Source organism: Frieseomelitta varia, unplaced genomic scaffold (genome assembly GCF_011392965.1).
Source record: "Frieseomelitta varia isolate USP_RPSP 00005682 unplaced genomic scaffold, Fvar_1.2 scaffold_976, whole genome shotgun sequence".
NCBI classification, from domain to species: Eukaryota; Metazoa; Arthropoda; class Insecta; order Hymenoptera; family Apidae; genus Frieseomelitta; species Frieseomelitta varia.
Window position 1 is genome coordinate 1,093,632 of NW_025110785.1, and position 21,448 is coordinate 1,115,079.

The 21,448-nt window shown below is 37.6% G+C and overlaps 2 protein-coding genes across 3 annotated transcripts; both read left to right on the forward strand.

Moving 5' to 3' along the window:
- Positions 1 to 2,245: 2,245 nt before the first annotated feature.
- Positions 2,246 to 18,873, forward strand: LOC122538213 (neurexin-4). Of its 2 annotated transcripts, XM_043672092.1 has the most exons (29): positions 2,246 to 2,266; positions 2,838 to 3,169; positions 3,430 to 3,587; positions 3,726 to 3,829; positions 4,245 to 4,597; positions 4,925 to 5,093; positions 5,180 to 5,295; positions 5,869 to 5,975; positions 6,053 to 6,398; positions 6,840 to 7,117; positions 7,937 to 8,177; positions 8,277 to 8,507; positions 8,595 to 9,002; positions 9,689 to 9,892; positions 9,962 to 10,361; positions 10,510 to 10,757; positions 10,870 to 11,148; positions 11,245 to 11,444; positions 11,508 to 11,805; positions 12,211 to 12,361; positions 12,505 to 12,670; positions 13,746 to 13,902; positions 14,133 to 14,311; positions 14,601 to 15,030; positions 15,529 to 15,608; positions 16,199 to 16,369; positions 17,028 to 17,125; positions 17,904 to 17,958; positions 18,397 to 18,566. In XM_043672092.1, the coding sequence occupies exons 1-28, from the start codon at positions 2,253 to 2,255 to the stop codon at positions 17,914 to 17,916; spliced, it is 5,931 nt and encodes a 1,976-aa protein (XP_043528027.1). In that variant the 5' UTR covers positions 2,246 to 2,252; the 3' UTR covers positions 17,917 to 17,958; positions 18,397 to 18,566. The 2 variants fall into 2 exon arrangements, with proteins under 2 accessions (XP_043528027.1, XP_043528029.1); XM_043672094.1 differs by lacking the exons at positions 2,246 to 2,266; positions 2,838 to 3,169; positions 3,430 to 3,587; positions 3,726 to 3,829; positions 17,028 to 17,125 and having other exon boundaries at positions 4,495 to 4,597; positions 4,992 to 5,093; positions 18,397 to 18,873.
- On the forward strand, positions 18,715 to 21,448 carry LOC122538214 (nudC domain-containing protein 1). Its single transcript, XM_043672095.1, has 4 exons — positions 18,715 to 19,543; positions 19,716 to 20,694; positions 20,766 to 21,127; positions 21,220 to 21,448. The coding sequence occupies exons 1-4, from the start codon at positions 19,429 to 19,431 to the stop codon at positions 21,429 to 21,431; spliced, it is 1,668 nt and encodes a 555-aa protein (XP_043528030.1). The 5' UTR covers positions 18,715 to 19,428; the 3' UTR covers positions 21,432 to 21,448.

The window sequence follows — 21,448 nt, forward strand, 5'->3', positions numbered from 1 at the left end:
AGGACATGGTGGAGTAACAGATAGGCGAAAGGAAGGAGAATAGGGAACGATTACAGCGGCAATGACGAGGGGGAAGAAGATGAACAGCGATAGACTTTCCATTCACTTTCTTGCAACTTCCTTCTCAGCTGCCTAATCTCTTCAAGGTTCGATTTGCAGTGAAACTTGAAAACTTTTTTAAACGAAGCATCTATGTAAAGCCTCGAACATTTCGTAATTTAACTAAATTAAATCAAGCGCGTTCAAATTGCACATTTGATGATTTTGAAATTTTCGAAATGATTGACAATCTTGGCAAATTTCGACAGAAATTCCTTTTTTGAAACGTTAAAGCATGAGACGAGAGTGTAGGATATTTGAATCGAGTCTCTGAGTCGTTTAAGCTTCCCAAATTTAATTCGATCACGTCCCTGTGATCTCGACTTGAGCAACAACTACGTTTACCGATATTCTTCTGCAAGCACTCGAATTAAACAATTTGTCAATAAGATAAGTAACAAGTCATGGAAATAAAAAATCGCTATATGAAATGTTATGGAAATAATAGGTTGTAAAAATAACTTTATAAGTTATGAAAATAATTTCTATATTTACCACTATAAATATAGAAATTACTTATAAATATAGAAATACTTAAGTAATCACTATATTTACGTACTATTTTATTACGTACTATTTTATTTACGTACTATTTTATTACGTACTATTTTATTATCCACACAACATGTACAGATTGTCCTATTTTTAATTTTTTAGGCCAAACTTTCTCGTATAAGAGTATAAAAATTTAGGTTGCTTGAAATCAAAAACTGTAAAAAAATCCACAGTAGAAGAGCAACAAGCGATATTAAACGTATGAAATTTTCGCGTGTGACAAATTTCGAAATAAATTCTTCTTTTTTTTTTTTATCACAGACGGTAATACTAAGAGAATCGGCGAACGATTTGAAATATTGAGCACCGGTATTAATAGCTACAAAGTAGCCACAGAGTACATTGATTGTCGACCTATTCTCGTCTTGTATCATAGTAACGTCAAGCCCGTTACAGTTTCCTTGGTGTTTCTTTCCTTACGCGTAGTACATATTCGCAGAGTATGTGCGAAAAACTTTGGCCAAAACGTTTCAACACAGACACAGGCATCGTTCATTCGCAACATTAATTGTCCTCTAAAATAAAATTCTCCTATTCTCCCTTGCACGCGTGTACTCGTTTCTCGAAATTCCAAAATCCAACGGAGAAGCTCCTCCGTTTTCCAAATCTGAACTCGCGTCACGACCAACCCGGCCCGAAACCAACGTCAACGTGTGTATGTACACGCATCCGCCGATATACAAATACAAATAAACACCAACGTTCGAGTGCTCACGACTGAAACTACACCCAACGCGTACTCGCTCGCATGTGCATACGTATTATCCCAGTCCCCGTTGGCCAGTCCAACGTTGTCGTCGTTAATCGATTGAAAAAGCTTGGAAAAATGGGTTGTTCGAAGCGACCGGAATCACCTTGTGGGGCGATCGTTGGTTCGCGATGCCGACGAAGAAGGTGACGCGGTAAGGGCGTCTTGTCGTCGGGAAGGTGGCGAAGGCAGAGTATCGCGCGCTCGAACGAAGAAGAAGAGGAGGTGGAGGAGGAGGAGGAGGAGGAGGAGGAAGACGAGGAGGACGAGGAGGAGGAGGAGGAGACGCTTATCGTGGCCGGGCCGTGATAGTACGATGACGGCGGCGTGTGCACACGGCGTGTCGTTCGTGTGAGATCAGACTGTCGGTGTGTCAGTGCGAAAGAAGACAATTGACTCGCAGCCGCCGTCGTGCTTGCCGGGGGCCTTCTGACGTCACATCCTGTCCTCTGGCTAGTCGCGATCTCGTTTGGACCACGGCACATCAAGGTACGCAGATTCGTGCGTCCTCAATGTTTGGACGCAGAAAAGCTGTCACAGACCGGCCTGGCACGTGAGATCCGACCGCCAGCCTCTTTCGGCCGAGCCGATTCTTTCACCTCGTTTCCCCTTTTTCTCTCCCTCCCCTTCTGTTCCCTCTTTGTAACTCGCGCTTTCGTCGTCATCTTCTTCTTCTTCTTCTTCTTCTTTTTCTTTCACCGAGCGACGAAAGTCGAAACTGTGAAACTGTGCAGGACGAGATCGGAGGATTTACTTTTACTTTTACGCGGGTGATCACGGCATGTTCTCTTTTTTTTTTTTTTTCTCGTAATTCTTCGAGGACTGCCGTGAGAGAAGTAGTTTGCAAGGAATGTGCACGGTGAGGTGTGAACATCGAAGAGGAGAGGAGAGTCTGACTCGAGTGCGCGAATGAAAAGTTGAGTTGTCGCGGTGACGGAGTGTCGTCAGGTGTCGAGCAGCAGTCCGAGTTGTGATGACGTTGGTATCGCTGCGAGGATTTCACGTTACTTTCCAACACGTGCGACATCCGACGGATCTGCTCGAAAATGCGAAGAAGCGAATCGGACATCTGGAATTGACCTCCGATTCTTTGGCATTTTCCAATTAATCAATCAATCAAAATAATTCGAATCGAATTGATAGAAGATTTGTAGAATTTGTAGAAGATTGCCTTCGCAAGAAATTCTAAATTCTCCATAAATCGTTCTCCACTGAACTTGACACTCTGCTCTTCTGCTTAATAACATTGTTATTTCTCCAATAGCTATCAAGCTATTAACGATCAATGAAAAATAACGTGCCAATGATCATCCTCCGACACTTCGTTCATCTTTTCGAAATTTCCTTCGCTGTTAGATACGATGAGAACGATCTAGCATTCTCTTAGGAAAACTCAACGCGAGGAACGTTTCGTTGACTTTGTTTTCTTTTTCAGCAAGGAGACAACGATGACAGGCCACAAAAGATGGATCTTCAGGATCCTCGTTTGGGCAAATGTTCACGCGATCGTCTCGGCGAATTTAACCGACTCGTCGGAGGTCGATCTGTCCAACGAAATGGACACGTTCACCACGACGAAGAGAACGTTCCCTGACAGATGCCTCGTGAAAACCGAACCAGGACCGTGCAAGCAGCACGTTCACAAGTGGACGTTCGTCAAGACTGAGGGGAAATGCAGGACTTTTCCTTACGGCGGCTGCTTGGGCAACGAGAACCGCTTCAATTCGGAGGCCGAGTGTCTTCACTATTGCGTGGGTGGTCCTGAACGTAAGAAATCCTTTCATCTCCGATTTTACTATTATTATTATTCGATTATTTGTAGAAATTCGTAGAAGTATTATTATTGTTGTTGTTATTCGAATTTGTAGAAATTCATAGTAGAATCGATGAAATTTGAATCTTCTAAAAGATTCGGATGTCGGCATAAAAATGAGAGAGAATCGAAACTAAAGACTTCCTCTAGTAAGATCATTTCGATAGAATTTTGATGTATCTGCCGATTGTGATTAGACTGTGCGATTTCTCAGACACACTGCCGCCTTATTTGGTCACAAAGGGAAGCGTGTTTGTAACGAGCACTGCGACCACGAGCACACTGCCTTCTACCACCGCCATAACTCCGCGGCCAACGTTCGCACCGCCAGAACCAACGAAACCGCCCGTACCAAAGTACAAAAGAGGAAAGGTAAACTGACGATGTTAAAAAGCTAAATAATATTGAGATTGAGCGCAGTCACAATTGGAACAGAAAAAAGAAAAGAGAGACTTGTGATAGAAATATCTTCGGTGAGAGAAATATATAATATTTAGAATTATTCGACAGGAACTAACTTTCATGGAATCTGGCTACGAAAAGACTTTCATGTTCGCGCAAAGTAACACGTTCATTCAGCTCGACGGCAGCGGTATAAAGCCCTTCCAACTACGGTGAGTGATCGCAACCAAAGTGCTTCAAAGAATCGCACGTGTGAATCATGTTCTTGATGTCGAAAGATCATTTGACTCGTTGTTTTATCAATGTAAGACAAAATGCTCGAAGAAGGTCGTGACAGGTCATTTGAAATCTGAACACTGGAACGATCAAAGCTTGAATGCTCCATCAGAGAAATAGAAAAACATCTATTATACACAACAGTGGGGCACACAAGCTTTTATTTATTAAAAAAAAATTTCTAATAAAAATTCTAAACTGGCCATTTTGTTAGTTCCGGCGTCGAGTCACTTTTATCCCCAAAAGCAACAGGATTGACACGAGCAAGAGAGTCTTCACCCACTTTTGCAAACTGTCATGTATAATTTGCAGATTGCGCAAACTACAATTTTTGCAAACTGTAATTTGCAGGCTGTGCCGCGAGATATCCTTTAAATTTCGGACGAAATTGCCCCACGGTCTGCTGGTGTACCACAGCGTGAAGGATCGGCCAGAGAGCCTGGACCCTTACGCCCTGTACGTGATCGTGGAGAAAGGACAGCTGAAAGTGGTGCACGTGTTCGGGAAGCGGTCGACCAGCCTGACCGTCGGCGAAGGTCTGAACAGGGACGAATGGCACAGCGTTCTCGTGAGAATCGACGTTCACGGAGCGAAATTGATCGCCAGAGTGGACGATAAACAGGAGGAGACCACGCTCGAAGTTTTAGAACACGTGGTCAATTACGGGGTGTCCGAGGAACTCGCCTCTGTCGTCCTTATCGGAGGTAGTAAACCTTCCTTATCACTTGCGAAACTTTCGGTCGTAAAAATTTCCCAACAGGAATTTAAGTAACTGAAAGTCCAATCGAGAGATAATACCCAGTGTCGCGTATCGTAGAGTGTCGGAAAACGACATTTTTGCGAAATTTCACAGTGTCTTTCTTTTTTCTTTTTCTTTTTTACAAAAGTAGCGATCAATTTGTAACCTTTCTTATCTTTTATTGTCCGCGAATATGAACAAATTGTGGAGAGAAGGGGGAGGAAAGAAAAAGAAACCGTGACTCTAATCGAATTTTTTTTAGTTTTCTCACGAATTGCACGATTTTCGTTAGGGTTAAGTTCCGAGGAGAGATTGCACGGCGTGAAGTACATAATAGAATCGTTTGTTGGCTGCATAAGGGATATGGTTCTCAGCTCGGGCAAATCGGCCAGCGATTTGTTGCCCATTCAGCCTCTGATCGCCACGAAGCACGAGAACGTGAAAGAGGGCTGCATCGACAAGTAAGTGACTCGCAAGATACATACGGATACATAAATTTCTCTTTGACGATCGTTTCGATGAATCTGCTCGACAATCTGTATTTCAGATGCAGAACGCGAGAGAATCTCTGTTTCATCTCGAGCCAGTGCGTGAATCACTATAATAGTTTGACTTGCGACTGCTTTGGAACGAAGTACGAAGGAGAGCGATGCGACGTGTACAGTACGTGAAAAGGAAATTTATTGTTTTCTTTCGTTGCACGCGTTTCGTGACTCTCTATACTTATATTTCGCAATTCAACGAGAATTGCGACAAAATTTTATCTCCATGGTTCCCAACCCCGTGGGGGCAATTTTTAACAGTGACTTTCCTACATTTCATCTTGAGATGAGCTCAAATTTATATTTTGAATTTCTTAGGTACCATATTGTTTCATTTCATAATAATTTAGATGATCGAATTACAAAAAAAAAAAACTTCCATTAAAATTATTTCATATCTGTGTGTAAACTTTATTTGCTGTTTATCATATCACTTCATTTTATTATTTTTTTTTAACAATTTCAAGTCCTTTACTGTCCTTTCGTTCTTTTATTTTCTTTTTTTTTTTATTTTTTTCTTTCATGACCAAGCTCAATGACTTTTAGGCACGTCTAAGATTCATTCTTTGAATAAAAAGTTTGGGAACCCACTGCTTTAAATAAAAAAGGAAAAGTAAATTCAGTCAACACCTAAATTTTTACATACTTGAACTTATTAGGACATTTTGTATAAAAAAGGAACGACATGTTTCAGCGGCCACGATCTTAACGTTAAGAGGTTCTTCGTACGTCTCCTTTCGCGTTTACGACTGGAAGGACAGAGTTCACTCGTCCGTCAATAGGATAAGCCTCGCGTTTAAGGTACTATGTTCATTATATTCTCTTCGTCGAGAAACTTTTCACAGTTATTTATTCACCATTTACTTTGTCGAAAAAAGACGAAATGGGACGATTCAGCTTTGTTTTACGCGTCTGGTGAAATCGACGGGACACCGCATTACGTGGCGGCCTCCATAGTGAACGGATCGGTTCACGTTGAACTGGACTTTGGGCACAATTCGAAGATCGCGACGGTCCTAGGCGACTACATCACATCGAACCATTGGAACAACCTGACGATATTTCACAACGGGTCGCTGGTCTTCGTCAGTTTGGACGATGAGATCAAAGTACTCGAAATTCCCGGGGAGAACTACAATATGATCATCGATCCTGAAATCTACATCGGCGGTGGTCCCGAACTGCACAAGAAGAAGGGCCTCCTCTCGCACAACAATTTCGCAGGTACAAAGAATAGCATTTGAATATTTCACTTAAGTATTTAGTATTTAGTATTTTAGTATTTTACTACTTTATATATACAAATATTTAGCATATAATATTTTACTAAGTATTTATAAAATACTTAGTATGTAAATACTTAATAAAGTATTATATAGTAAATATTTAATAAATTAATATACATATTCAATATTTAATATTTAATATACATATTCAATATTTAATATTAAATATAAAATATTTAATATTTAATATAAAATATTTAATATGCATAAGTATTATATACTAAATATTTAACATACTATATTTAAAATGCTAAAATACTAAAATACTTAGTATATATGTATTTTATAAATACTTAAGTTGGCGCCCCATTTACGTCGTACCGGCAAAACTGGTGGTGGGTTAAAGATCGAATGGAAATCTATTGGATCGGTATTCCAGGTTCGCTGAAATACGTTTTCTTCAACGACAAGTCCATTATTTATGAGTTGAAACGTTCCAATCCCATGGTGCATTATATCGGCGTGTTGGAGCCGGAATACTACGAGGCGGACGTCGATGTGATTCCAATAACGTATCCGTTCGCGGACAGCCACATTTGGTGGCCGATAGCACGCACCGACTCTCTTAAATTGAACTTCGACTTCAAAAGTTCGAAGCCCGTGGCCGTGGTCGCGTCAGGGGACGTGAAAAGTAACCGTAGCCTTGGATACTGGGAGGTACGTCGAGGAAAAATCTTATTCGAAAGACGATCAAAGAAACAAACAAATTCGTACATTCGTCAAACGTAGTTCTACATATACCACCAACGAAATAAATAATTGATTCCCCAAGTGATAGAAAATGGGAAATGATTTTCTTATAAAGCTTTGCAACAGATAAATCGAGAAATCATAGAAATTTTCGAATGATACTTTTTTAAATTTAACTTTTAACAATTAAGTTCTATATTATCAAAATAAATTAATTTCCCAAGTAATAGAAAATAGGAAATGACTCTCTCATATTAATTTTCGAAAGTTTCGTGACAGATGAGTCGAGAAATCTCAGAAATTACGAATGATGCTCTTTTAATTTAATTTTTAATAATTAATTCTACAGTATCAAAATAAGTTAATTTCCCAAGTAATAGAAAATAGGGAATGGCTTTCTCATATTAATTTTCGAAAGCTTCGTGACAGATGAGTCGAGAAATCTCAGAAATTACGAATAATACTCTTTTAATTTAATTTTTAATATTAAGTTCTACACCATCAAAATAAATTAATTTCCCAAGTAATAGAAAATAGGGAATGACTCTCTCATATTAATTTTCGAAAGTTACGAATGATGCTCTTTTAATTTAATTTTTAATAATTAATTCTACAGTATCAAAATAAGTTAATTTTCCAAGTAATAGAAAATAGGGAATGGCTTTCTCATATTAATTTTCGAAAGCTTCGTGACAGAGGCATGCGTCGAGAAATCTCAGAAATTTCGAATAATACTCTTCCGACAACAATTCTCTGTTGCAACATGTAAATTTGTAAACGGCTCAGCTCCGACTGGTGAACGATGAAATTCGCTTTCAACTGATCCCGGTGTTAACGGAGAACATCACAGTGTCGACCGGCGTGAAATTCCCACCTTACAATACATCTTGGCACGCGGTCGAATTGAATTACACGAAAGGAGAGCTCAGCGTTCTGGTGGATTATCGGAACAAACAGAGCAAGCTTTTCTCCATGACGTTCGAGCTGGGCGACAAAGTTATCATCGGAAGTGGAAGGAGCAACGCGGGTATATTTCTCTCTCTCTCTCTCTCTCTCTCTCTTTTTGAAAAATAAAAACTCTACGTAACCAGAATACCAGACGACAGCGTGTTGCATTTTGCATCAGGTTTGGTCGGGTGCATGCGTGAAATACGGGTGAACGACGAGAGAATAGAGCCTAGATACGTGATCAACACCGAGAGAGTGATCGGCGAGGTAGCCTTGGATAATTGCCAATTCGTCGATCCTTGTACCAGGCCGAACACTTGCGAGCACGGGGGGAAATGTTCGGTGAAAGAGGACAGGATTACCTGCGACTGTACCGACACCGGTTACATGGGGAAAAATTGTCACTTTAGTGAGTGTTAATTTAGCGTAACTCGATGAAAAAGAATCAATCACTCGTGACATATATATATATATATATGTATAAAAATCACTTCAGCTCAGTATAGAAAAACCTGCGAAGAATTGGCATTGTTGGGATACACCCAGGACGACGTTTACAAGATCGACATCGACGGAAACGGCAGATTTCCGCCGGCTCTCGTGAAATGCGAGTTCCAGTCCATTGAAGATTCGACAAAGACCATCGTCGAGCACAATCTACCATCGCAGATCGACGTCCGATCGATCGCGGAGACCGACTTCTCTTTGAACATCAAGTACAGAGAGTTCACCGCGGAGATGCTGCAGGAATTGATATCGCACTCGTTGTACTGCAGCCAGTACGTCAAGTACGACTGCTACAAGGCGCCGTTAGAATTGCACAGTGCCACGTGGTTCCTCAGCTCGAAAGGGACCACCGTGGATTACATTGGAAACGTGAATAGAGGATCCTGCCCTTGTGGAAGTGAGTATCGCAACTTATATAGAGTAGACTAAAACGTAGTGCATTTTTACAATTTATAAATGCAATTATCTCCGAAACTGTTCGTCACTTGAAAAAATGTCTCAAATGCATTTTTTTGTTTGTTTGTTTGTTTTAAGAGAGCAATAATTTGGAACAGTTGTGTTAGTTTGTCTCTGATAATTATGCTTTAAAAAATAGCTTCATACATATCTCTTGCAACTATCCGTTTATCTAGAGACGAACCAAGTGCCTTGTTAAAACAAAAAAAGCAGTGCATTTGAGACATTATTTAAATGAAGAATAGTTTCGGAGATAATTACATTTATAGATTAAAATGACACTCTGTGTATCATTATAATATCATATCATGTCATAGTATTGTAATAAATATATCATATTAATATCATTATGATAACATATTAATGATAAATATTATATATTACAATATTAATAATATTATAATATTATAATATTATATTATATTATATTATATTATATTATATTATATTATATTATATTATATTGTATTATATTATATTATATTGTATTACATTATATTATATTATATTATAATTAATATAATTATTATTTACTTCAGCATTGATATTAATATTAATATAATTATAATATAACGTTAATATTAATATCAATACTGAACGTTTTGATGCTACGTACTATACGTTTAGTGAACAGGACATGCGTCGACCCGAATCTAAGCTGTAACTGCGACGTCTCCGGCGGGAACGCCGGGAAATGGCTGTCCGACGAAGGATACTACGAAACACCAGACTCCTTGGGTATCACCGGAATGGTGTTTTTGCAGCAAAGAGACCTCGAAGAGGACGCACAGGGACGAATCACCTTGGGACCGTTGGAATGCGTCGAAACGAGTCAGTGACCACTTGCGTTACGCCGGTTCTGTTTAGTTTCCGGTTTCCTCACGTTGGTTATATTTTCAGATACGCAGAAATACGTCGTCACTTTCACGACCTCGCAGTCGTACATCGAGGTGCCAGGCTGGAGGAAAGGCGATATAGCGTTCAGTTTCCGGACAACCGGAGAGAAAGCCATCCTTCTGTACCAACCACCGATCAGGAGCAATTATCCGTCGTTCATGGTCGCTCTGACTTCAGAGTACCGATTGACGTTCAACTTCACACTGAACACTGGCACGATAAGGGAGTTGGAGGTGAACAGCCGGAGGAAATTGAACAACGGCGAATGGCAGAAGATATGGATCGATTACAACGATTATCACGTCAGATTTATGATCAACACCGACTATCAAATGGTCAATCTGCTGCCTGAGGAGGAGTTTGGTCCCTTCGAAGGTTCCATGTTCATCGGCGGAGCTACTGCGTGAGCATTTTTTCTTTTTTCTTCTTCTTTTCTTTTTTTCTTTTTCGTCACAGAAACACCAGAAGAGATCCTTTCATTTCCGATTTATCGATATATGTGAAAAAGAAAAGTTCAAAATAAAAAGAAAAAGTGGAAACGATTCTCTCAGAGAGCACTTGAGGACCTCCTCGGTTCGTCAAGGACTGATCGGCTGTTTCCGCGGTTTGGTCGTGAACGGGGAGATCTTGGACATCCACAGCTACATGTCGGTCCACTTGTCCGAGATCATAAAAGACTGCAAGCCCTCCTGTCAACCGAACAAGTGCCAGAACGGCGCCAGGTGCGTAGAACTGTGGAGCAACTTCGAGTGCGTCTGCGAGAACAGATGGGCTCACCTTGGCACCTATTGCGAGAGGAGTAAGCTTTCTGCACCCACTTTCGAATCACGTCAATCGCGTCTCCTAACCAATTCGTTTCGCCATTCCGATTCACCTTGACGTTCTTCCTATTTCTCGATTGAATCGTCCAGACATAAACAACAAGGCGTTGACGTTCACGTCCCAAGGCGCGTTCCTCAAGAAGAACTACTTCGGCACGGACGAGGAGGACGAGGAGAAACTGCTATTGAAGAGCATAATGTTGCAAAACATTCTGATCAATCTGAGGACATACGACACTCATTCGCTGATATTGTACGCGAACGACCATTTGAACAATTTCGCTCATCTCTACATTTCGAACGGCACTAGTATCGTGTATTTATTCAACGCTGGTAACGAGATTAAGAACATCACCGTAGAGTACCCGGGTAATTAGAAGTGATCGTTTTACGTGATCAAAACGTAATGTTATTCCATGGAAATATTTTACATATATCATCCGTGTTTGAATTCCATTCCATCAGGTGTGAATACAGGAATCTCGATTCAAATCGCGATTATTCGAAACGAGAGGTCGACGACGCTTCACGTGAACGAGTACAACTCCACCCTGAACGCCACACCGATCCTATTAGACACGTATTCGAACAAACCTTGGACAAACCCGGAGAAGGAAGTGCTGGCGCCTCAGAGACCACCGGCACCGCCCACCAGCTACTTCCAGGTGAGTGATTTCGGGCTTTGAGGTTGGGATCGAACGTACGCAATGATCAGCAATCTTACATAGGTGAATCTAGGGGGCTTCGACACGGACGACCTGCTGAGGGTCGGCAAGGAGGACATGCAAATCAAGGGCTACGTCGGTTGTCTTCGCGGGCTGATGATCGGCGAGTATCTGGTCGATTTGCCAAACCTCGCGAACGAGGCCAACCACGAAGGAAGCAAGGGGGTGCTGCCCAACTGTCAAATGAAATGCGACGCTGTGCCTTGTAAGAACCTGGGCATTTGCACGGAAGATTTCGGGAGGCAGGAGTCTTCCTGCAACTGCGAGCTGACCTCCTATTTCGGGGAGCATTGCGCCGATGGTAGGAAATTTCCTATCCCAACCGTCGAATATTTCGGCAAATTTTTAATAAAAGAAAATGTAACGGCAGTCAACGATAACTTATTCTTCAAAGTTAGAAGTTTGCCTTTCATTTCAGTAAGCTCTCTGTTTGTTTTAGCTAAATGCTAGACGCTCTTACGTTTTCATGTAACCTTCCTTCGACACTATAACGATACAGTGTGTTGACCAATTGAAAAATAAATTAGACCAATAAAAAGATGATGTCATCCAGTTTTACGCGATCGTACTCGATCAAATCAGTCGTGGAAAGTAAACTTGAACAACGAGTCGTAAACTTTGAACACAGATTATATAAATATTAGATATTAAAGAGCAACGAAATAATTTCCATGCCAGGATGCACGAAATTCGCGTTTTCTGTTAGAGAAAGGAGCGGACTTCAGCGGCGAGAGTGTTCTTCAACGCGAGTTCGATCTGGTTGGCGAAGTGAACCAAGTCAAGGTTCAACTGGCGTTCTCGACCAATGAACTTCGACAACGCACCACGGCTCTTCTTCTCTTACAAACGGAGAATAAGTAAGCCTCAAGTTCGCTCACCTTTTCAATTGATTCTAATTAATTCATTCCATCGATATCGAAAACGTTTCCCGGCGACAATTTTCCGAAAAACAGGTTCTTGAATCCTGTATGTCTTTCGACGAATTTTTCTTTCTTTCCAGAAGAAGCTACTACCTCCTGGTTGCTTTGACGTCGGAGGGCCAGCTGATTTTCGAAGAGGACAGGGAAGGCTCCGCGTATGGAGTGCGCCTGAACGACAGAAACTTCTTAAATGGAGCGCGACACAGTGTCTACTATGATCGAGATAACAATACAGCCTTGCTGTTGGTACGTTGACAGTATTATTTATTGACCTTGTACCTCTCCAGTCTTGTAACAAGTCGCAAAGATTCTTCATTCGAAGAAAATCTATTCGAATTGCACGAGGTAATCTGCTTTACGAAGGAACATACCGAAATATCAATCACAGAAGGAATTTTGAGGAAAGTTGGCATAAGTGTTTGAAAAAATATTTGACATTTGACATATTTTTTTTTTCGATCGTCGATGTCAAATTTAAGGGTTCAGGACATATTTTGTCAAATATCTCGGAAATTACTGAAAATACAGTGTTTGTGTTGATGAAATTAGTGTTTTCCAATGGTGTATACCATTTTGCGAAGAAAACCATTTGTTTAAGCAATAAAGACTTTAAAAAGTCGTATTTTCTAATAATTTTTTTATGGTCTTTCCAAGTAAATGTTAATACATGTTCTTGAATATTCATTTATGAAAACACAAATTATGGATAAATTGGAATCTTGATTTTTGTTTGTACAAAAAAATTCATTCTTTCTCGCTGGACGTGCAAAGCAGAGTGCAAACGCGAATAAATAATTAAACAGATATTTTACTATTGAGAAAAACAAAACTAAACTAAACTATGTACCACCATGTGTATGTAATATTACTACTGCGATACTTGCAGTGACTGTATGTTACTATTTGTATATCTCTAATGATATACAAACATTATACAAAATTTGTGATCGAGTATTATTTTCCAAACAATATTTCAAATCGTGTACATATTGCTAAACTTTCTCTCTGACAAACTTTTCTATTATCAGTAATTTATTTAAGAAAGAGATCTAGAGTTCCTAGAACCTCCTCTCCCGTTTTCAGTCAGATAAATTTTACTTTTCATTTGATCAAATATAACTTTTGCGATCGAACAATTGAACGATTTTTTTTCTCTTTTTGTTTTTCGTTCACCTGGCAAACCAACTATACGACACAAACTGAAACGCTTTGCAGCGTATCTGATGTCGAACAGGCGTAGAACTTGCGAGATTTACGAGATTCGACTTTAGAGTAGCAATCCATCTCCAAAAACGATTGACAATTCGTTTCCCCGTTGTAGATCGACCGCGAGCCAGTGCAACTATTGCCAATTCCGGTGTTGAATCTGGGAGACGACGAGGACGATAGTCCAGGCGTGACAGAGATTCAACTAGGCGGGCTGAACACGACAGACTCGCGATTCAGCGCGTACAAAGGATACACCGGCTGTCTGAGCAGTGAGTTGCCACGTTAAATCAACCCGCTTTGAAAAAAAAAAAAAAAAAAAAGAAAAAAGAGAAAAAAACGAAAAAGTAGACTGTCGAAAGTCGTCACGTTATTCGTCGACGCTTACAATTAGAGGATCGAGCAACCGTGGTTTCTAACAGAATACTATCTTTCTTATGTTAGACAAAACGATCGTCAGCCACATTGCGATTACGAAATGACGGATACCCTCTTCTTGTAGACGTCGTGGTATCAATCAACGGGGGACCTGGCATGAAGCCACTCGAGGAATATATGCTATTTACGAAACAGGGCAGCGAAACTGTGAGGGCGACGATACCTGCCGGCGTCAGGAGCGCCCAGTGCGCGGTCTTTCACGAACAACCACGTGGCCTTGATCCACCTAGAAACGATAGCGTGGTAAGAAATTACTCACCTAATTATTCACTGTAAACCCTGCTACAATATCCAATAAAGCAATACCTTGCAACGTACGAGTCTTCATTGCTTTGCAGTGTTCGAATTTAAAGAATGTTGCACGAAGAATTAAAATCTCCACGAATTAATGAGTAATAATACGTGAGAAAGAAAAGTTTAAAAAAACAAAAACGACGTAAGGCGATGAATTGGAAATCCTAGATTTTTACTTACAGTTAGAAGTTCTAGAAGTTCTAAAAAGTGTGAAAGAAACGAAAACTTTCTGTGAAAGGGTCGCGACAAGACTTGGGTGGAGGATCCGCCGGAGAGGATACGGTATAAATCGCAGTATTCGGACGCGACCCAGGAGGAACAGGGTGCTGGTACTTACATCTTTATCGCGTTGTGTTGCGTGTTCGTGACCGCGGTGATCGGCTGCATCTACGAGGTATGGCGAAGCGCGAGGAAAGATCGACGCCGGAGACGCGCAGCCGCGGTAGCTGGCTCGCCCGCGGTTCCATCTCCCGGGTCCCAGAGATGGCAATCTCAACAGTACACGGACCCATTGGCGGGCGGCGTGAAAACGGTCGGCTTCAAGAACGTGACCGAAGACGAGAAAAGACCGAATGGCACGCACGTGAAGCCACCGGGCAAAGAGTATAAACCGCTGGCCAACGCGGAGTCGAAGGACTTAATTAATGATAAAAAGGTTCATATTAAGGGTAGGTTTGAAATTTATACACACGGACTTTCTATACACTTTAAACGTTGACAATGGATGCTTTAATCATTAAAAGAATAAACGTATGGAGAGGTGGTAGCCTAGGCTTAATTCTAGACCACCCTTGAAGGGGACGAAGACGAGTAGCAGGGGGTAGGTAAACAAATGCTCGAGTGGAGAAATTTTGTATCTGGCAATTTTATTAGGGTTGCACCTTGAAAATTTTTATTTTTATCAGGGTTGTACCTTGAAACTTCTGCTACTCGCAGAACACCTTAATTGCGGAAATTGTTATAGAAGCAAGATTTATGATTTTATTTTGGCTGTTTGGAATTTCCAAATAATCTATTTCTTGTTTGCGTTATTACCAATAATCTGATTGATTACGACCAATAGCCTGTAATATCCTGTCGTGTTCACTGTTACTGATATAATGAAAAAGATTTTAAATTTGTAAGAAAAAAAAAATGTAAAGTTAACCTCAAATTCTATGTTACAGCAGATGAAGAACCAGAGAAGAAGGAGCTCCTAGGGGTAAATACAGGCATCATCACTAAACCTCCGAAACCGAATCCATTCGTAAAGATTTTTTCTTTTTTTTATAAAAATTACGTTACGTTAAGTTCTTAGCAGTTTGCCAAGTGGATTTTTTCGATAGTGTTTCGAGTTTCAAAGAAATTTCTCTTTCAATGAAATTAAGCATTATTTGACGATTGACACGCTTAAATATTAGTAATAATCTTATAATAGTAAACACTTAAATAGTAATGGTTTTTATATCTACTTTGCAGGCTCGCTTTGAAATATTTCAAAACATACTTTCTTTCTTTTCAATATTATATACCTGACTCCGACAACGTGAAAAATGTTGTTGTAGAGAAGGATCATTTCGAGAATTAATATTTCTTTGTCGATAAATCAACGTTATTTACGTATTATGTAATTACGTAAAGCCTTCTTAACTTTTAATTGTTTTCTTAAATTAGAAAATTAGAGATTTTACGTATTCCAATTGAGCATTTGTTATTAAAATATTTCAAAGACACGTATTATCTTGTACGATATTTTAAGAAACTAAAATAATAAAAGAAAAAAATGTAGAAAAAATTTAACGATTCAATGAAAAGCGTTTAAGTATAGATTCAATGCACCGTATCGTTGATTTGCAGTCAATGGAGGATCTGCAGGAAGAACCGGAACTGGAAGAATGCGAGGAAGAGGAGGCAGGTGAGGAAGACGAGGAAGAAGAAGATGACGATCCCAAAGAACAAAATCCAGACGAAGAAGAAAGATACCAGACGAAAGCAGAACGTACTGACGATAATGATTTTGTCGAGTCGGTAAGAAAAACATGGAGAAGTTATTCCTTGAATAGATAGGACTCTGTTCTTGAAATACGAAGACCTGATATCGAAAGAAGCTATATTTTTAAAGATCTCAGACTCTTAATTAATCCTCGGTGGGTTAAACTGTTAAATCGATTATAAGTAAATCGATCCAAGTAAAGAAAAATTAGCGGTTCAAGGACAGATTCGATTTTATCGTAAATATGTTCAGGTTTTGTTGGATTATTTCATTAATACTTGGCTGCGATGTGACACACCAGTTCAGATCCATTATCACACATTTGTTATTTATCTTTATCGGCTTTGTATGTATACTTCTCATTCTTTTTTTATACATATATACACACACACATATAAATATGCAATATTGATTATGTTATACGAACAACGAATAAAACAACCTTAAGGAAATCAATATTAAAACGTTGTGCCATCTCACTTCTCATAAACCCATATAGAACTAAATATCAATATATATATATATATATATATATACATCAGAAAATTCATAAAACTCCCAAAACACAGAAGTATCACTTTCTTAACAACCAGTTCAAGAATCATGTCATATGAAACACGAGTAAGAGACATCAAGTAAAATTCAAGCGTATTGAAAGCAACAAACATAATCGAAAATATATGATAATTTCAGCCGGAAAATTCGTCTAGGATAAATGTTGAGGAGAGTGTTGACTCATTAAACAACAATCCCGAACACGATGACACGAAAACGCAGTACGAAGTCGAGAGGTATCGGCGCTATCGTAAAGCTTGTTGCATCTCGTTTGTTTCTGTGATCGTTCATTTGCTTCATTGATTCTATTCAAAATGTAATTTGCGTTCACGACTTACGACAACAGCTGATATAACGTTAAGCATTGGTCACGAGATGACTTTGATTAGTATAATTCGTTGTCTCGTTTTATTTGTTGTATTTTTAATTACTGATTATATGTGAATATTATTGCATGATTTTACGTGACTCACGTGCGAGGAAAGTTCTTCTCTCTACTCTTCATGCATTACTTTTCTAAAAGCAATATTCTAAAGAACTTTGACTAATATTATACAAATATAAGTACTTATATATCAGTTAAATCTCTTTTCTTCTAAAAAGTAATGTTACAAGTATAATAAAAAAGACTAGAGAATAAAATAAATCTACTTGTAGTAAAGTGAAAATATTTGAAGACAGCATTCAATTGCATGAACGAAACTACGCTTTTGCCAATCTTTAACAGATAATATGAAGATTTACGAATTAATTAGAAAAAAAAGTACGCTGAAAGTTTGATTATGAAGCTGCATCAATCAATATTGCATGAGTCATAACTATAACCCAAAAAGAATCGACAGAACGCATTTGAATGCATGTTGCATTAAAAGAAATATTTGAATCATAATCTCTCTATAGTGACTTTCATTCTACCTTAAGTTCTTCATCGCTACTTGGAATGAAATCGAAATAACATTTTAGCTGTCTAATGTGTTTAAGATGATTACTTAAAACAAGTTTCATCTTATTTAGGCAATCACACTAAATGGTATTGGACAGCGAGTAACAATCCAAGATTTCTCTCCAGGTTAGTATTATCTTAACTACTTGCAAAAATATATTAATAAATGATCTAATAAATGAGACATCCTAGATTCTATATTCTGTACGTGAATAATAATTAAAATGCACATTTTTATAACTTGAGTATTGTCTTAGAAAAGTAAAAAAAATATTAAAAAACAGATATAATAAATCCAAGTTGTTTTTAATAAATTTACAAACTAATTGGCCTGTCATCATAAAAAAAAGATAATTATATTAAAGATAAAAATAAATTAGAGATTTAAAAAAGAATAAATATATTCTAATATTCATATAATATTGCAATTAAAACAAACAAACAAGTATAATTATTCCCCTTATTCCCATATAAACTTTGGAATAAACTTTGATCAATCTCCAAGTTTAATATTCATTTCTAATATATTACTTGTTTTGTATACCTTTACGTCTAACTTTTTAGGTTCTGCAAGCCGTTTCATTTTCAATCTGCAACCAATCTATTTACCGGATGATCGAAGAATATTCGGATGCCCACTGAACTATTTTGGCATTGCGAAATACGAATCAAGAAACAGAAATTCCGTTGAATCAATATTGTCTTTGGATTGATGTTTCCCGAATGTATAGGAGAATTTTAATTTCGCGCCATGTTCGTTACATGCGCGCGCATCACTAACGAACTGACTTCGAATAGTAAAATAAAGGAATTTAAACATGCAATGATACAAAATAATAAATATTTTTGTTAAACGTTTTACGATAGTTTCTACGCTTGCGGATCTAAGAATCTGTAATTTATTTTGAAAATGTGTAATTACCATTTGGACGTAAGTGTAGGTTGAGGCTAGCAATGTAAAATTCTCGCTGCTCTTTCATGCTATATGTTGATTGAAAAAATCTATTGAAGAAAGAAAAACAATAAAAGTTATTTCTGATACATTCTGTTACTTCCACGTAACATTTTCTACAAAACATCCCCCTTGTACTTACGTACATATGTATATATTACAGTATCAGAGAAGAGTGTAGCTTCGTTTTATTTCACGTAATATTAGATACACGATTCACTATCATTAAAACAAAGTAAAACACTTATAAAGTCAATGTGTATTTAATATTCCGGAAATTTCACTTCAAACTTACGCGACACATCCTTACTTTACTGTACTTTCAAATCTACTAACGTTAACGTTCACTGTACTTCTATATTGTAACTATATCGATTATTATCGATTGTAGCATCTAGTGACTGAATCTGTCAATGTTCATAATATTGTATTAGAGTTTAGTTAAAATAAAAAGGAATTGATGCATATGTATTGTCAATATTGTAAAACAAACTAAGTGATATAATAAATAAGTAAATCAAAGTATCCAAATAACCAGAACAGAGAGAACATGTTAAGGTTATAAATTTTACTCTGAAAAGATATTTATATCTCTTGTTTCTAAATAATATTGCTCTAACCGGAGATAAAAAACAAAACAAAAAATGACGAAAGTTATTGAATTATGTCCTGATAGGGATTTAATAAACTTAAAATTTGAAAAATATCAGTTTTGTACTGATGAAATTCCAATAGAGACCGAGATAGATTTGAAAACAGGTAAGGATTAATTAAAAAATATACATTGTTATTTCAATTGTCATTTGTTATTTAGCAATTGTTATTGTTAAATCAATTATTCAATCATTATTATTAAACAACTGTCGTTTCTTGTTCAATAAAATATATAAAATATATTGTTGTTTAAAGATATAATTGTTTGTATTTACAGACGTATATAGATTAGAACTGACAACAAACCGGGATTCCCTTTTAGAAACCCGATTGTTTGCATTTCATAATCATTTATTCAAAAATCCATACGACACGTCAGTTTGGTTTATAGATAAAAATTGGGTTGTGTGGCGTTTTAAAAACGATAAACATTTAGAACAAGTACACGTAATTCATGATTCAAGTGAAAAGCTACAGAATTTTTTGTACAATCCTTCAATCGGATTTACTAGCAATGATATCGTTGTACTCTCTGATGGCAACAACTGTTTAAACTTATTAATAACAGACACTCAAGAACATGTCAAATCTTTTATATTAAATGATGCCGAACCTGGAGTTATATTAGATGTACAATATGTGAATGCTGCAGCTACTGTCATGATCGTGATGTGTGATATCAAAAGTACAAGTGAAAAAAAAATTACAAGACTTTTGTTGCTAACATATAGTTGGAAAAATGTAGGAAGTAAAGATGAGTACTTTGAACTAACTAATAAAGAAGCTTTAAATGTAAATGGTGCAGTGGAATATGTATATATAGAAAAATGTGGGAAATATTTACATTCCATTTGTCAAGATTATATAACGTTTGAACGTCCAAAAACAAAGCAATCTACTAATAGTAATAAAAATACAGAAAAGACTGGAGAACTAAATATTCCAAAATATTGTTGGTCTCAAGATGAGGATTTAATAACAGTTTGGCTTACTATTGATAAGCAACATCATGATAAAGTTAAAGTAAACGTAACACCGTTAGAACTGTCAGTGACAGTGAATGGTAAAGTATTAATCAAAGGACAATGCCAACACAAACTAGATGAAAGTTTAACAACGTGGAAATATGAACAAGATACATTTAAACTTGAATTATACAAATACGAAAGTGGTTTGATGTGGAATGAATTAATTAAAGGTGACACTGGTGGAGAGCGTTTACCTAATGAAACTTTGGCTGCTGAAATTCACTCTAGGTACATTACTTGTAATAATAATAAAAATGTTACATTATTTATATTTTAGTATCTTATTGTTTCATGTTTAGATTGGCGCATTTATGTACAAACCAAATGGATAATAAACAAGGTCAACCTTGTTTGGGATTTAATGCTGAACAACTTGAAGAATGTGATCTTGAAGGAAAAGACAATCTTTTGCAAAGAATTGACCTGATTACACAAGAAAATACTCATTTAGCAATGCTTGGAGTAAATAATCATGTATTATATACATATAAAACAAAATCTGGACAAGCAATATGTTTAAGACATGATAACGACGGCTGTTTATGGATAGCTGGTGAAGTGAATGATTCTGATTGGAATATAAAGCACCATTACACTTTTTCGGGATTTGGATATGTTGAGGCAAGTAAAAGTAACAAGAAGTTTTGTCTTTCCCCTTCAGGTAAATATTTATTCATTTTAATTAAACTATAAATACAAATACAATTATTTACATACAATTATTACAATATTTCAATTCATTACATGTTTCAGATGGTTCGTATGTAGCCATACTTGAGCACACAAGATATATATTTCTTTATAAAAGACCTGAATCAAATGTTGAAATTGGAAAACAATGGATTGTAGATCTAGCCATGGAATCTTGTCCCATTATGGGAGCAACTGCTACAAATAAATATCTAATAATTTTAACTAAAAACAAATTCTATCGGTTAAACATGTATGATATAATTACAAAATAAATTGTATTCATTTAATA

Excerpts from the sequence above, each read along its gene's own strand:
- LOC122538213 (XM_043672092.1), top strand. Across the intron at positions 3,170-3,429 it reads TTGCGTGGGTGGTCCTGAAC|ACACACTGCCGCCTTATTTG; the intron begins GTAAGAAATCCT and ends GCGATTTCTCAG. Across the intron at positions 15,031-15,528 it reads TAAAAAGGTTCATATTAAGG|CAGATGAAGAACCAGAGAAG; the intron begins GTAGGTTTGAAA and ends TCTATGTTACAG.
- LOC122538214 (XM_043672095.1), top strand. The coding sequence starts at position 19,429 with ATGACGAAAGTTATTGAATTATGTCCTGATAGGGATTTAATAAACTTA. Across the intron at positions 19,544-19,715 it reads CGAGATAGATTTGAAAACAG|ACGTATATAGATTAGAACTG; the intron begins GTAAGGATTAAT and ends TTGTATTTACAG. Across the intron at positions 21,128-21,219 it reads GTTTTGTCTTTCCCCTTCAG|ATGGTTCGTATGTAGCCATA; the intron begins GTAAATATTTAT and ends TACATGTTTCAG.